The sequence below is a fragment of the Theropithecus gelada genome, chromosome 11 (genome assembly GCF_003255815.1).
Source record: "Theropithecus gelada isolate Dixy chromosome 11, Tgel_1.0, whole genome shotgun sequence".
Classification (NCBI taxonomy): Eukaryota; Metazoa; Chordata; class Mammalia; order Primates; family Cercopithecidae; genus Theropithecus; species Theropithecus gelada.
Genome location: NC_037679.1, coordinates 112746438 through 112764453, shown reverse-complemented (window position 1 = coordinate 112764453; position 18016 = coordinate 112746438). Strand labels below are relative to the sequence as shown.

Here is an 18016-nt window from a genome sequence, read left to right as displayed (position 1 = left end):
AATCATCTTGGCTTTACTTTTAAAATGTATCCTGAATTTAGCTATCTCTGCCCATTCTTACTGTCACTGTCCTAGTCAACCAACATTACCTTTCACTTAAATGATCCCAGTGCCCTCTTCTCTGCTATTCTTGTTTCTTTTCTTACTCCCCTGCAATCTCATCTCAACATATCAGCCAGAGTGATTTTTGGTAAGTCAGACTATGTCATTCCCCTTCTCAAAGCCTTCAACCTCACTCAAAATAAAAGCTAAAATTTGTACAATGACTCACAAGGTCCTAAGTGGTCAGTTTTTCATTACCTCTTTTAACTCTCCTGCTACTCCATCCCTGTTCACTTGGCCATTCTGGACTCCTTAGTCTTTTTCAGACACATCTCAAGGCCTTTGTACTTGCTGTTCCCCCTTTATGTGAAATACTCTTCCCAAATATTTGCGTGGCTAACTCCCTCACCTAATTCAGAGTGGAAAAATGAATTAAAAAAAATAGCGACAGTCTTAAAATTCAAAGGCCTTGCAAAGATGAAAAGCCTACAGCTTCTAAGATTTCAAAAAGCAAGAAATGGACAACTAGATCAGAAAAAGAGACAAAATGCAATACTTCCTATTCTTTCCAATAGGAAGAAAAGAAGCAACATTATTTTTATTTGCAGATGACATAATCCTGTCTGTAAAAAAGCCCAACGATTCCACACGAAAACCCTGTTAGAACTCATAAATCAATTCAGTAAAGTTGCAGAATACAAAATCAACATATTTAAATCAGTAGTATTTTTATACGCAAATAGTGACCTAATTGAAAGAAATTAAGAAAATAATCTCATTTACAATAGTATAAAAATGACATATCTAGGAATAAATTTAACCAAAGAAGTGAAAGATCTGTATACTGAAAACTACAAAACATGGATGAAAGAAATTGGAGACACAAATAAGTGAAAAGATATCCTATGCTCCTGAATCAGAAGATATAAAATAATATTGTTAAAATGTTCATACTATCTAAAACAATACACAGGGTTTTTTCCCCTTGGGGTGTGGTATTGGTATGTTGTTGAGGCTGGTGTCAAAGACCCGGCCTCAGAAGATCCTCTCACCTTGGTCTTCCAAAGTGCTGGGATTACAGGTGTGAGCAACTATACTGGGCTACAATATACAGATTTAATGCAATCCTTATCAAAATTCCAATGGCATTATTCATAGAAACAGAAAAAAAAAAGTCCTAAAATTTGTAAAGGACTATAAAAGACTTCAAATAGCCAGAATAATTCTAATAAAAACAAAGTTGGAGGTGTCACACTTTCTGATTTAAAATCATATTTCAAAACTATAGGAATCAGTACAGCATGGTCCTGTGCAGAAAAACAGACATATAGACCAGTGGAACAGAATAGAGAGCCTAGAGATCAACCTAAGCATATATGGTAAACCTAATTTTTGTCAAGGAGACCAAGAAGACAAAATGGTAAAGGATAGTACCTTCAATAAATGGTACTGAAAAAACTTAATTTCTGCATGCTAAAGAATGAAATTAGACCCTTATCTTACACCATACACAACAAATCAAGCTAAAATGGATTTAAAAACTTACATATAAGACTAGAAACTATGAAAATCCTAGAAGGGAACATAGGGGAAAATCTCCTAGACACTGACTTTGGCAATTATTTTTTTGATATTACATCAAAAGCTCAGATCACAAAAGCAAAAATAGGTAACTGGAACTACATCAAACTAATAAGCTTTTGCACAGCAAAGGAAACAATCAACAGAATGAAAGGGCAGCCTATGAATTGGGAAAAAATATTTGCAAACCATGTATCTGATAAAGGATTAATATCCAAAATTTATAAAGAACTCATACAACTCATTAGTGGAAAAAAAACTTGATTAAAAAATGAACAAAAAACCTGAATATGCATTTCTCCAAAGAAGACATAAAAATGGCCACACAACATTATTAGTTACCAGGGAAATGCAAATCAAAACCATATGAGATACCACCTCACAGTCTTACCATGTTAGAAGGTCTCATCAGAAAGTCAAAGGATACCAAATGTTGATGAGGGTGTGGCAAAAAGGGAACTCTGTACACTGATGATGGAAATGTAGATTGGTACCACCAATGGGAATACAGCATGGAGGTTTCTAAAGAAATAAAAAATAGAGCCACCATATGACCCAGTAATCCCTCTTCTTGGTACATACCCAAAGGGAATTAAATAACCATCTCATAAAGATATTTGTGCTGCAATGTTCACTGTAGAATTGTTCACAATATCCATGATACGGAAACAACGTTAAGTGTTCATTGACAGACAAATGGATAAAGAAAATTGGATATATACAATGGAATATGATTCAGTCTTTAAAAAGAATGAGATCTTTCCATTTACCACAACATGGGTAAGGACATTATGTGTTAAGTGAAATAAGCCAGACACAGAAAGAAATAATGCCTCATCTCAGTTACATGTGGGATTAAAAAAAAAACTCTCAAATATACAGAGATAGAGAACAAAACAGTGGTTGACAGGAACGAGGTGTGGGGAGGGAGAAGAAAATAGAGGCAGGTAGGTCTGAGGCCACAAAGTAGCACATATGTAGGATGAAAAAGTCTAGACATCTAATGTACCCTATGAGAATTATAGTTAATAAAATTGTACTGTATATGGTATTCATGCTGAATGAGTAGATTTTAGCTGCTCTTGCCATAAAAATTTAAAAAAGGGTAAATGTGAGATGATGGATAGATGGATATGTTAATTTGATTCACTATAATAACCTTTCCACTATCTACGTGTGTCCCATAACATCATGTTGTATATCTTAAGTATACACAACAGAATTTATTTAAAAACTCCCAAAGGAGCAAGAAGTGAGATTTTAAACAAGGCTTTGAGCAATGGAGAGGCAATGAGATTTCCCAGCTGAACAAGGTGACTCAGTTTTGCAGCATAGATCAGATTAAAGTTTAGACCTCCTAGTCAAGGTAGTCACTATTAATTTAGAAAAAGAGGACATGAAATTAAATAGATGATAATTATGACTAGGAAAAAACCTGGGGTCCAGTTGCATGAACTTACGAGAATAAATACATAAGAAATCTAAGTTTTGAGGAACTTAAATTGCCAAAAAACAAAAAACAAAAAACCCATAAGTATGACTCTTAGGTGAGCCTTAAAACAGCCTTTGGTAAGGAAATGGGCTGCAAACATTGCTTGGCTTTCAAGAGAGCAAACTCCTCAACATCCACTTTCAATGTGGCCAAGGAAGATAAAAGAAAGCGGATTTTCCCAGAAGATGGATCCAAGAAGATAGAGAAATGACATCAGTGATATCAGGACCTCATGGAAGAATCCAGCTTTTAGGCCATCAGTTTGCCGCAGTCTCAGAATTACTTATTATATTTGGAAAAAACTGTACACTATTCTGTTGGGATCAGAGTGAGTCAGTGGACTCACTCTAGTTGAGAAGGTCATTGTATAGGTCAAATAAAGGCTTCCAAAAATATTAAGTTTTAATTCCTGTAACTTGTAAATGTTGTTTTATTTGGAAAAAGTGTCTTTGTAGATGTAATGAAGTTAAAAACCTCTAGATGGGGAGATTATTCTGGATTATCTGAGTGGGCCCTAAACACCATCATATGCACTTTTATAAGAAGGAAGTAGAGAGAGATTTGATACAACAGAGGAGGAGGCAATGAGAAGACAGGGACAGAGATTAGGGAGATGTGGCCACAAGCCGAGGAATGTGGGCAGCCACCCAAACCTGGAAGAGACAAGGAGGATTCTTCACCAGTGCCTTCCAAGGGAGTGCAGCTTTACCAACACCTTGATTTCAGACCAGAGAAACTGATTTCAAACTTCTGGTGACTAGACGGTGAGAGAATAAATGTTGTTGTTTTAAGCCACAAAGGTTTGTAGTAATTTTTGTCACAGCAGCCACAGAGCAAAACACTCACACATTCAAAAGACATAGTAATAATCTGCCCTGTTCTGAGTGCTGTGAAAATGCAGCAAGACTTGTGATTCCCTGGCTTGTTTACAAATTGGTAAATTTGTGCCCTGATAAGTATATATGAAATCAAAACAAAGAAAAAAATCTTAAATAAGATCCAATGATGTTTTGTTCCCTATTTTATGGCAAGTTTTGAAGTTACAGCAGTGAGAAAGGGCAGAAAATACCGTTGTAGAGCCACCTTCACTTAAAAAAACTCCTTTGCTATTAGAAACTGGAAATATCTTTATCTTTGTTTCTAATTCTAAAACAATGAGTTTTGATTACAGAACTTAAAACTGAAAAAGCAGAATATTAACATTTCCCCCAACTCATCAGTGTTAATAATGTTTTTGTTTCACGTTTTAAAATCTCAAAATATTTGTATATTAACAATAAAAATATAGCATGCTACTTTTTGGTAACTTGCTTTTCTTCATAAATCCATAAATAACTTTCTATAGCAGTATAGATAGCTCTGTCTTCTTCTTTTTTTATTTTTTTATTTTTGAGACAGAGTCTTGTTCCATCACCCAGGCTGGAGTGCAGTGGTGCAATCTCGGCTCATTGCAACCTCCACCTCCCAGTTCAAGCAATTCTGCTTCAGCCTCCCAGGTAACTGGGATTACAGGCACCTGCCATCATGCCAGGCTAATTTTTTTTTTTTTTTTTTTTGGCATTTTTAGTAGAAACAGGGTTTTGCCGTGTTGGCCTGCCTGGTCTCAAACTCCTGACCCCAGGTGATCCACCAGCCTCGGTCTCCCAAAGTGCTGGGATTACAGGTGTGAGCCACTGTGCTCATCCTGCCTTCTTCTTTATTGGTCTATATCATTCCTTTATATGGATATGGTATAATTTATTTATTATTATTATTGTTATTTTTGAGATGGAGTCTTGCTCTGTCACCCAGGATGGAATGCAATGAATGGCGTGACCTTGGCTCATTGCAATCTCCACCTCCTGGGTTCAAGTGATTCTCCTGCCTTAGCCTCCTGAGTAGCTGGGATTACAGGCACGCACCACCACACCTGGCTAATTTTTATAATTTTAGTAGAGATGGGGTTTCACCATGTTAGCCAGGATGGTCTCAATCTCCTGACCTCGTGATCTGCCCGCCTCAGCCTCCCAAAGTGCAGGGATTACAGGTGTGAGCCACTGAGCCCAGCCAGTATAATTTATTTACATAAGTACTCACTGATGGATGCTTCAGTTGTCCCTATTCTTTTGGTGCAAATAGTAATACATTTTTCTTTTAATACAGATTTAATGGTCTCTGTTTTGCCAAACTCAAAAGTACTTTCAGTTTAAAGAATACTTATTTTGCAAAGGTACTAAACGTTAGAAGTAAGTTTTAAAATACATTAGGCACTTATATTAATTGCATTACAATTATTTAGAAGTTTTGATGAATAACCATAGTAATGGTTACTTTTTTAGACATCTGACTACCCAGTGGTGCTCTCTTTAGAAAATCACTGCTCCCCTGCCCAGCAAGAAATAATGGCAGACAATTTGCAGACGACTTTTGGAGAGTCCTTGCTTTCTGATATGCTTGCTGATTTTCCTGATACTCTACCATCACCAGAGGTAACATTTTTTTCTGAGTAACTCAGGTTAAGAAAAAAGTCCATGAAAACATGTCACTATTATATTGGCCCATGAAACTGGGCTAGAGACCAGTGAAAATACTTAGTTTTGGTCATGTATAGAGGGTTATCTTTGCAATGTTGCCTAGGGAATGTTCTCATGAACATTTAGGTGAATATATTTCAATAAAAATTATATATATATATATGTGTGTGTGTGTGTGTGTATATATATGTGTAAAACCCACATTTTGATTGTGTCTCCTACCCCATGGGTCCACAATATCAAAGTAAATAGTATTAGGGACCAGAAATTTAGTATGTTTCACAGGCAAAAGTTCTAGAAAGTGGCAAAAGTTCTAGACTATAAATAGAGTCAGTACCCAATATCTTAACAGCTGGGTAGCAGGTTCCCCTTTAAAAAATCTACTCTTTTCAATTTCCCTGTCTCTATGACCCTTTCCATCTTAATTAGAGCATACTGAAGTATTTGCTTTGAAAAATCACGTCCACATCTACCATCAGGACTTCACTTCTCTCTCAGGCTGTCTCTTTATTACTCCCTTTCTATGGCCGGGTATGGCGGCGGCTCATGCCTGTAATCCCAGCACCTTGGGAGGCCGAGGCAGGCAGATACCCTGAGGTCAGGAGTTCGAAACCAGCCTTGAGCAACATGGTGAAACCCTGTCTCTACTAAAAATACAAAAATTAGCTGGATGTCGCAGCATCCACCTGTAATCCCAGCTACTAGGAAGGCTGAGGCAGGAGAATCTCTTGAATCCGGGAGGCGGAGGTTACAGTGAGCCAAGATTGAGCTATTGTACTCCAGCCTAGGCAACAAGAGCGAAACTCTGTCTTGTTGAAAAGAAAAGAAAGAAATTACTCCCTCTCACAGCCCAAATTTTCATTTTCTTGTCTCCTTGCAACCTATTCAGTCCCTCTTTCTCTTCTAATTACTTCACAGGAAAGTTCCCATCACATTCATCAAATATTTTCTTACTGATAAATTCTAATGATCCTCTTCTAGTCTTCATCTGGTTGTCCTCTCATTAACATTCAATGCTGTGGACCTCCCCTTCCTTTCCCTGAAACACTTTCTGTTATAACACCACATTCTTTAGCCTTCCCTCACTCCTCTTTGACCACTCCTGCTTAGTTTTCTTTGCTGGGCCTTTTTTCCTATCCCAAATTTTATCAGATTATAAATAAACTTTCTTTTTGGTGAATAGTGTTGTCTAACAGCAAATAGTTTGGTTCTGACATGTCTTCATTTTTGCTAGACATAATATTTTTGTAATATTTGAGTATTTCCTTCTATATTTTCCTTATTATTATTATTTTTGCCAACCTAAAATAATCAAAAGGCTCGGGATTCAGTTAGAAGAATTTATTCCAGTGCAAAGTGTGAGGGTAACTTTCTGGGACACACAGACAGCAAAGAACGGTAGTCATTGCTCCTGGTGTGGAAAACAGTGAAAACTGGTTTTTACAGACAAAAACAGATGCACAGAACAGAAGTACAGTATTTTCCATGCAATGGCTAACATACAGATTTAAGATTTGATTGGCTACTGTTGATTACACTCTAAGGGGTTTGCTTAACATTCTATTGTAAAGAGGTAATCACAAGGTTCTTTATCTCTAAGGTCATTTAGTCTAGGTTGGAATAAAGAATGGGGAGTCTGGTCAATGTATAACATCTCAACACAAAGGTCAGAAAGCAATGGTCATGCACCATTGAAGAAAAACAGCTGTATTACATGACTAAGTTTCCAGGCTGAACTTTTCTCCTTGGCATAATAAATCTGGAAGATCCTCAAATTTTACTTCTTTTAACATTTTATTTAAATCAGTGAAAAATTTTCAAGTGGAAGTGTTGTGACACCAGTGACAAGAAATATAGGGCTGATGATAGAACTGAGACAGAAAAAAATGAATTGTGTGATAAATGGAAAGACCACAGTTCTTCTGCCGCATAAGAATGCTTACAGACTCAATGTGTTCAATTGTGGCAGAAAAGAAATAGTAAAGAATTTTGCAAAGTGCTGGAAACATAGCATCAAAGATTAAACCCGAATTATAGCCCAATTCTGGAACTTACAATAATTTTAAACTTTCTTGGAAGAGAATCCCACTTCCTATCATACATGAATCTATTTTTCTAGCATTCCCGTACATAGCTTTCATTCAAATTTTAGCTCCATACTAAAGCAGGGAGGTGCTTTTCAACGAGTAAATGAAGAATTAAAGTTACCATGTAATCCCAGCTACTCAGGAGGCTGAGGCAGGAGAATCTCTTGAACCTGGGAGGTGGAGGTTGCAGTGAGCTGAGATCATGTCACTGCACTCCATCCTGGGTGACAGAATGAGACTCCGTCTCAAAAAAAAAAAAAAAAAAATTACCTTATCCTACAATATTCAGTCTTTGTGTGTAAAATAATTGCCTAGAGACTTGTTAAGAAGGCCCAATTCCAGCCCACAATTCAAGATTCTGATTCCCTCATTTTGAAGCAGATCCTAGGAATTTGTCTCTTTCCCAAGCACTTCTGATAATATTCTTGATGCACGGGATTGCAGAATGCATTTGGTAAACTCTGCAGTAGAGAGTATTATAAGGGTCATTGTGAAAGGGGGAAGACCCGAGATGATGGAATAATTTGAATGGATACCTGAGGATGACAAAATGGAAAGGAAAATCAAAGCTCCCTGGAGAAAAGGACTTGACTTTATACCCTAGATTTCAGCATTGTATATAACAGAGCTGGCACTTGAATGTACTTGTTAAATTAAGGAAATTTGGAAAGAGCACAGTTCTTTTGCTGCGTAAGAATGCCCACAGACTCAATGTGTTCAATTGTGGCGGAAAAGAAATAGTAAAGAATTTTGCAAAGTACTGGAAACATAGCATCAAAGATTAAACCCGAATCATTGCCAAGTGAAAGAATGGAACCAGAAGTCTTCGATTTTAGAACAAGTGACACTGATGGTAAATTTTGCCATGCTTCTAAATTTGATGGACAGAAAATATTAAGTTAATGATGCTTATGTGTAATACAGAAGAAATTTGAAGAGTCTTTATTACAAATCTTTAATTTAGTCTATACTAGATGCCAGACACTTATGATAGACATTTTAATATACCTGATTTCATTCAATACTTTTTAATGTTGGATAAGAAAATGATGAGCTGAAGCACTTACTACCAGAAGTTGTAACATTTTAATTGCAATATCATGGTAAGTATTTATATATATACTTTTCACATATTTCAAATTTTTGGAATAGCACCAACCTGTGAAATATAAAAGAAATGGCATATGGTAAGTCTCAATCATAACAGGCTTATTTTTTGGTGAATTACAATCAATAACATTGTATCACTGTATTCATTCCTTTACTGAGGTGTGAATAGGGATATGGGAAAAAATGGAGTTCTTACATATCTTTTTACTGTAGGCTAATTGGAAATATAGTGAAACACTTTTCAATGACTGTTACAATGCAAATTGACTTGTAAATGTGTAATTGTTATCTCTCAAATTGTTTCCTTAGGCACTAAAATTCAAAGTATTAGTTAAAAATAAGAAAATAGGAACCTTAAAGGAAACCCATGAAAGAAAAGGTTCTGATAAGCGTGGTAAGGTGGAGGAATGGGAAGAAGAAGTGGCAGATCTGGAGGAGGAGGAGGAGGAGGAGGAGAAATTCAAAGAATCAGAAATATTCGAATCTGTTTTAGGAGACAATCAAGACAAGGAAACAGGGGTAAAAAAGTTATCTGGAGTAACGCTTTTCAAGAAAAAGAAGGTGAGGTGGTGCTTTGTGAAAATCTTACAAATGATTGGAAAGTTTTCTAATTAAATTCTTGGTGGAGAATTTTTTTAAATTCTGGAGAAAAATAATTTTCCTTCTTGTAACTTTAGTCTATCATTTACAATTTACTTTGAAAACATTGATGGTGGAAGATGAATTTTTTAGCTACTTAATTTTTTTTTTTCTCTAGGCTGAGCACATTGATGGTGGAAGATGAATTTTTTAAATTGTCTCTTTTCTTATGTTAGCTACTTAATTTTTTTTTTTCTCTAAGCTGAGCACGGTGGCTGGCTCATGCCTGTAATCCCAGCACTTTGGGAGGCCGAGGTGCACAGACCATATGAGGTCAGGAGTTTGAGATCAGCCTGGCCAACATGGTGAAATCCCCTCTCTACTAAAAATACAAAAATTAGCCAGGCATGGTGGCGCATGCCTGTAGTTCCAGTTACTTGGGACGCTGAAGCAGGAGAATTGCTTGAACCTGGGAGGCGGAGGTTTCAGTGAGCCAAGATGGTGCCATTGCACTCCAGCCTGAGCAACAGAATGAGATCCTGTTTCCAAAAAAAAAAAAAATTTTCTATAGTTGATAAATATTATGCACTCTTATGAAGCAGGCTATGTGCAAAGTGCAACAGATGCAGAGATACACAACTGGTCTCACGTAAAGACAAAGACAAGATTCAGTGTTTATAATACATAGTGTTATATGTACACACATTAACATGATGAAACAAAATATATTAGGTTGCATGTGACACAAAACCAATCCAGCTGGTTTAAATAAAATGATAATTAATTAATTGACCTATATAGATGAAAAGTTCAGTGAAAGGGATTTTAATTTCAAAAATGACTTGATATAGTGTCTCACATAAAGTCAGCAGAACTTCAGTTCTTTCTCCAGCTTTGCTCCCACTTTCTCTGTGTTGGTGCATGGCTATTGCAAGGATTCAGCTTTATATCATTTCAGCTTCAAATCCAGTGGAATGCCTATCTCTTGGCAGAGCAAGCAATTTTTTTTTTTGTACGTTGGCTCTGATCTGGTTATGCGCAGATCCCTGAACCAATTACTGTTGCTAGGGGAATGCACAGCTCTGTTTAGCTGGCCCAATCTGCGTGACTCATACTTGGATTGAGCATGAGCAAGAAATGTTTTCCCAAAACAAAACTTGGGAAATGGCTAAAAAGAAGTGTAAAAGAAATAGACGCCGGGTTGTGAAATGGCAAATGTTTGCTATGTAATAGAAGTCATTTCAGTATAAATTTATTCATGACGAAAATTCCTAAGTTTATAAAATTTATGGGAATACACTGAGATCTTTAGGAAAAAATAAATAGTAATAATTGTGGTCCTCAATACTTATTACATTGATCATGATTTTTAAATTTAAACTAGCTTATATTCACATTAAATATTTTTGTTCCCAAAAATAATCACATTGAGTTAATCCAAATGGTGTTTGAGGAGATAATCTTATGAAAAGATGAAAATCATTTATTTGAAAGTGTATTTTCTTTACTAGAAAAAGATTTTTTTCCCAATGATTAGCATAAAAATGTAAAATTACTGCATTTTATTTTTAGACCAGGAAGCTAAAAATTGCTCTGGCCTTATCTGATCTTGTCATTTATACTAAAGCTGAGAAGTTCAAAAGCTTTCAACATTCAAGATTATATCAGCAATTTAATGAAAATAATTCTATTGGGGAGACACAAGCCCGAAAACTTTCAAAATTGAGAGGTAAATTTTTGTGACTCAAATAGATGAAACGTTTAAATGAGTTAGAGTCACTGCTAGGGTGTTAAGATTGCTCAGTGATATTTATAAAATGTATATTCTCATAAAATTTCAACATATTTAACATAATTTAGAATGGGGTTACATACCTCAGGTCTCATTAAGTTTTATTTCACAGAACTTAGCCATTAATTAACTTTCCTAAGCCAAGACATTTTGATTGAGAATGTCCGATGTGGCCACATTTGTTGAGGGCTGGGGGACTGTGGTGAGCAGTTTGTATAGGAGAGCAGTGGCAGGGCTGCAGAGGGAGGCAGAGCCAAATTAGAAGGCTTGAACTTTGTCCTGGAAGCGAAGGTGAGCAGGAGAAAATTGAACTCTCAGGAGCGGCATGATCCACTGTATTTCTAAACGATACCTCTGATAGCAGCCAAAGGGTGAGACTGCAGGTAGGAAGGTGGTAACAAAGATTTATGGCAGTGAGAGCGGAGACAGGATGAACTTTGTGGATTTAATAGGCATTGAAGAGGGTAGGGTTAATCAGACTTGGAGGCTCTATGTCTATGGTGAAAGAGGAAGAAATGGCGCCCAGGCTGGACTACCAGATGGCTGTGCAGAGAGTGCACGCCCCACTGCACACCTTCAGAGGTGCCATCTGTCTCTGCATCTTCTTTTCACTGCCCCTAATTCTAAAACTGAGGTGGTTTGGCAGTGCCCAAAGTAAAACGGGGCCTGAGAAAGAGAATGGGAAGAAGCCTCATTATGTGGGGAATGTCCCAAACTTAAAAGGGAATGAGCAACTAACTTTACAGCCAGGTGACTCTGCTAATTCTCAAAAAATGGCAATTGTTTTTAGTAGTAGGGGTATGGGGGAAGTAGGGACAATAATGGATACAAAACTATAGTTGGATAGAATAAATAAGACATAGTATTTGATAGTGCAACAGGTGACCACAGTCAACAATAGTTTATAGTACATTTAAAAATAACTAAAAGAGTATAATTGGATTGTTTGTTACACAAAGGATAAATGCTTGGGGTGATGGATACACCACTTACCCTGATGTGCTACTAGACATTGTATGTCTGTATCAAAATATCTCATGTACTCCATAAATATATTTATCTATGTACCCCCAAAAATTAAAAGTTAAAAAAATGCAATCTACCATCTTGTGTAGAAATACCACAGAAGGAAAATAAGCACCCACAACTGACTTGAGAAAAGTTGCTGGCTACTTGGGATTGCAGATTCTGATAGATTTAATGATTAACCTTATTGGGCTGGTCATAGATATCCAAAGATTTTGAAGTATACTTTAGTTAATGTTCTCTAACTATCTATTAGAGAGATCCTGGATTTTTTAAAGGCTCTTTTCCTTTTTTAACCTGTGTGTTGTAACCAAAAATTAATTCAGTAGGTCTAGACTATAGTTAAATAATAGAATAGAATAGTATAGGGTAGTGTAGAGTAGAATGGAATGGGATGGAATAGAATGGAATGGAGTAGAATAGAATAGAATAGAAGTGTATTGCAAGCAATAATAATAAATATGGTTTTATGAAGCAATTGCGCATGGTGCATGTGTGTTGGATTATAAAATGTATTTCTTACTGTAAGGTATGGTTAAGAGAGTTTGAATGACATGCTTTACTGGTCTCTGTTCCTTTAAATTATTGAATTTTTGTTGTTGTTCATGAGGACAGGACCTGTGGGCACAGCATAAATAAATTATAATTTTATTACTCTCATCGGATTAAATACTTGCAAACATTTTGGAAAGGAATTGGATAGTTCTGAGTAGAGTCAAAGTATAGCATTACCATTTCTTTGAACGGGTATAGAGCATTTTTCTTGTTTAATAGTAAATAATCAATGTTAATAGTAAACAATGATGTCAGCAAAGGTTTAACTTCAAGGATGTCAATTATTATTATAAACATAATAAAAATTAAAAATAATGTTGTAGATGAATATTATTGAAATGAAATGATGTTCACATTATTTTACTAAATAAAAATAGCGGTTTGTGAAAGGGAACAAACATTATCATTCAACTTAAAATTACACACATACAAAAGAATGGGAAGATATATATCAAGGAGTTATCAGTGATTATCAATTGGATGATGACATATGATTTTATTTGTTCTTTGATGTCCTCCTATTTTTCAGTAAACACGAACTGCATTTGTAATAACAAACATGTTTAATTTCTAAAGGATAATCTCAGAAATAGCAAAATCATATTATGTTATGAGACCTTAGTCATCATTCACATTTATTACTTTGTAAATGAGAAACATTAAGACTTAGAAGAGTATGTGTTTTGCCTAAGGACAGACATCTGTTAGGACTAGATAAAGGAGCATGAAACTTGGACACCTATGCTGCATTTATACACACATGGTTTCAAAATAAACTTTCTCTCAAGGAATGTATAACTTTTGAAAATAAATATTGATAAAATTAACTGTAATTTTTAATTTGACAGTGCTTCCTAAATAATAGTATTTAGGGTGAGGGGAGAGGTGATTCTAGTTGGATTAGCAAATGAAGTGAGCCATAAGCAAAAGGCTTTCTCCCATCACGAGTCTCTATATCAGCAGGAATGGTTGCAGAAACAGGATCTGTTTAATGAAAAAAGAAAAACTTTGGAGAAGCATGAAATCTGTGTTCAAAAATTTGAAGAAGGTGCCAAATGGTAAAGGGTTTAAGTTAGTTTGAATCTCAAGTGACTTAAATATTATATAGACAAGAAGAAACACAAAGAATATGTACAGAAACTGTGTATAGATTCTGTACAGACTGTGTGTGTATGTTCTCGTTTGTGTGTATACTTCAAGTACATAGAGATTATCCCAGTGAGAACGACATTTGAAATAATTAAAAGCATTGAGAGTTTTTCAGTGGAGAGATGTAAACACAGATTGAATAAACTTTGGGGGAAGATGCTGGAGTGAAGGGATTGGAAGTTGAACTGGACAACTTTGGGGTGCCTTTAAATCCTGAGAACCTGTGAAATGTTCAGTAGGATTAATTTAGCTGGAATCATATAGCTTTGTGTGACTTTGATGTGATTCTGTCCTACTGTGAAAATCAAAGTGGAAAAATAATGAGGGAAAATGCTGTTTTTGTTTTGAAAAATGAATGGATTATATTTCGGAGTTTTATGTATTCTTATAACAAAGTGAAATAATTTGGATGTAAAAATTATATAAATTAACCAATTTTTTCCTTGAATGATCAGTGTATATAAATTTTATGATAAAATTGTCACTAACATCTAAATAATAGTGAATTATACTGTAAACATAAAGGCATGGATTTATTTTGATATTCATGAATTGCAAATTTTTGCCAAGACAATACATACCAAAATTGTTGAAACTATTATAGAATTATATGATATATATATACATATATATAAGAAATAGTGGCTTATTTAATTTATTTGAATTCTTTCACAATGTTTTAATAATTCTTTTTCAGCCCATGAGTTTATTTTTCACACCAGGAAGTTCATTACCAGAATATATCCCAAAGCAACAAGAGCAGACTCTTCTAATTTTAATCCCCAAGAATTTTGGAATATAGGTTGTCAAATGGGTATGTTATATAGGATATTGAGTTGTCTGCAAAAGTAACATAAAATGAATTCATTTTATGAATGTATGAAAAACTCGTGAAAAGGGCTTTCTGTAAAATATTTTTTGGCCTGGGGGTTTTGGGGTCAGGCACTAATGGTGAGTCATGTGTTTTAAGAGTTGAAGTCATTCCTATCTGGGTTGAAGTGGGGTAAATCTCGGTGATTGTTCGGGGGAATGGTGGTTAAATTCATGAGGAGTTAATATGAGGCATGTGAAGTGGAGGAAGGGAACAAGGAAACCCAAATGGACATTGAAGATCAAATTCCTTTGCTTGAGATATGCTCATGGCCTCTTCAAATCAAGTGACCTCTATCATTTATACTTTACATGAGCTTCTACATTCACAGTTTTGAAAAGTGAATAAGATTGCATAACCTGGTTATTTGCCCTCACCAGACCCTTATTCCAAACTGCACAGCTAGTACAGCACTGCACTAACCCATCAGAAAGTACCAGGTGTTACCCTTCTTCTACCGGATTGTGGCAAGGCCTGTAGGTGTGAGGAGAAGTGGGGATATTGGGGCTGGGTGGAGGGCAGAGTGTGGTACTCTCTACGGTAGCTATTTACCAGCCTATATCGAGGTGCTTCCATATTTTAACGGCAATTATTGCTTTGCCTGTTTCTCACTTTCTCCTCAAGTGACAACAGCATCTCATGGACTTGAAAATGTGTGACATAGTTGGTGTCTTTACCTCTTGCATTTAATGCACTGATACTCTTTATTCTGATATTTCTTAAGTGTTACCTGACATGAACATTGTTATTCTATAATCTATACTGGATACCATTTTGATTTCTTTACTCAAAGCTGTGTAGTAATTTACTTACAGATTAAACTTTGGAACTTATCAATATACCTTAATATAGACATGGCAGGAGAAAGAGTTTTAAAAATCATGAATTATTAGGCTAATGATGCTTGCTCATAGAACATTTAGGGATATAGAATCCATGATTAGATTTCAGTAAATGGTTTGTGTTCCTTTATTTGTATTCTCTATTACCTGACAATGTCAAAACTTCTTTCTTATAGTGGCTTTAAATTTCCAGACCCCTGGTCTGCCTATGGATCTGCAAAATGGGAAATTTTTGGATAATGGTGGTTCTGGATATGTTTTGAAACCACATTTCTTAAGAGAGAGTGAATCATACTTTAACCCAAGTGACATAAAAGAGAGTATGCCAGTTACACTTACAGTAAGGGTAAGATTAACAACTTTTCTTCTATATTTTTTGGTTATCATATAAACTAGATAGTGTACGTTAGTATTTTGAATTCCACTGATTTGCTTTAATTTCTTTTATATTTCTGTTAATCTTTTTAGGTACTATATGTGGGTAGTATTTCAGTATCCGTCTATATCTGAAAAATGTCTTCCTGTTGCAATTTTACATGAATGATTATCTGCCTGTGAATAGACATATTGAGGCTAAAACCTTCCCCTCTCCAAGTTCTACTTAGATGATTTCGTTGTATTTAGGCATTTAATATTGCGAGATACAGGTCTCAGTTCAGCCCACTAATTACCTTGTGGGCATGTTACTTTTTCTTGCCTTTGATGAATTTTACCTGGAAATTTTAGGAGCCCTTGTCTTTTCCTCAGTCTCCACGATTAGGCTTTTGTAGGTCAGGATTTCCCCCCCCACCCCATATGCCTGTTAATATCATTTGATTACTTAAAAAGAAAAATTACCCATATGTCTTTCTCCAGTATCTGTCTTCTGTGTCTATTAATTTGTGTCAACTTTAACATACTCCCTTTTCCTCTGCATGTTGGGAGAGCTTTTAACATTTTTTCTTTATGTTGATGATTCAAAGTCTGCATTTGATTTTGTTCTTTACTGATTTTAATGTAGAAATGATTTTTTTTATCCTGCATTATCAGTCCTCCTGCCCCATTGTGGTTGACTTCATATTGCTTCCTTTTTATTTCTGTCTGTATCCCACCTAGCACCCTTCCTCCAGACTCTTGTCTTATTATTTTATCTTTTATTTTATTACATCCTGTAAAACCTTACGGAGCATAAAAGCCGTTGTCTAAGATTTGTTTCCATTAGTAAAGACTTTTCAAAACGTCTTTCTTATTCCTCTCCAACCTAAGTGCTATGTTTATTTTCTTTTTAAAATGTCACCAAATCTTTTGAAAAACCTCTAGTTGCTTTTTCTCTCCACTTACTTATGAGCAATTCTGTTTTAGGCTATAACTGTACTTGTTGTTTGCAAATCAATAGAGTGGGTACGGTTTCATTGGTCCCTCTTTCCATTTAACTAGTTACTCCCAGAACTGTATAAATCATCTCAGATCCTACAGGAATTTTGTAAGTACTTGTGTTTCTGTCCCTGGCCAGCACGTCATTACTTAGTGAAGCTCTGCCAGCTGCTGGGCGCTCCCCTGCTCCCCATTACCTGGCTGTTAGAGTGCAGGAAATGCTGGGGCCTCCAGAATGTGCTTCTCCTGCGACTCTTCTTCCTAGCTCAGCTCCTTTTTCCACCATCGTAATACCACAGGATTTGGAAACTATGCTCCACATTTACTTCAGGCCCTAGCCACTTTATCTCAGCTGAGAATGGGAGGATTGAGAGCTTTTTCCAGAAATTAATGTGGAAAGTATAGCAAAGATGAACAGGACTAGAAAGATCCTGACCATTGCAGGAAACAGTGCCTGTGAAGTATGTAGCTGACTTTTGCATTGTCTGTTAAGGAGTTTGTGACTCTGATGTGGAAGCATTTAGTGGATACGCAGCAATTGCCTACAACACTGGATTGTTAATACTCCTTCAAGGTCTGGCAAAGTATTAACCCCTGACTTCACTTTACAATGCTATTATAATGTTGGCATCCTTTTTGTAGTGATCTGGTAAAAAGAAATGGCAAATCAGCCACTTTGAAGATCCCTTCCATTTGTACACACATCGCTTTTCTGTGCTCTGGGACTGGACTCTCCTTTTACCCCCTACCTTCCAAGTGATTGCCATTTTTATATGTGGCTTCCTCTTTTTCTGCTTTCCCTAAAGACATTTATGTTAATTAAAGTCTTTCCTTAAACCTTGTCTCAAACTACTCTCCTTGGGTTCTGTTACATAAACATTCACAGTTTCACCACCAACAATGCTCAAGTCTTTAATTGGACCTCATTTTGGGAATCTAAAGGCATATGTTAGCTCACTGAGCATCCTTACCTCCTTAATCACCATTCTGTCAAACTTAAAATATTAAAAGCTTGAATATCCCT

General features: G+C 35.9%; 1 protein-coding gene across 3 annotated transcripts in view; it reads left to right on the top strand.

Annotated features, from left to right (window-relative positions):
* Positions 1-18016, top strand: part of PLCZ1 (phospholipase C zeta 1) — a 53676-nt gene that overhangs the window by 27102 nt on the left and 8558 nt on the right. For all 3 annotated transcript variants that reach the window (XM_025402345.1, XM_025402344.1, XM_025402346.1), the window contains 6 exons: positions 5434-5583; positions 9135-9219; positions 9319-9386; positions 10977-11133; positions 14624-14740; positions 15816-15985. In XM_025402345.1, the coding sequence (XP_025258130.1) occupies positions 5434-5583; positions 9135-9219; positions 9319-9386; positions 10977-11133; positions 14624-14740; positions 15816-15985 (747 nt within the window). The remainder of the gene's footprint in view (positions 1-5433; positions 5584-9134; positions 9220-9318; positions 9387-10976; positions 11134-14623; positions 14741-15815; positions 15986-18016) is intronic.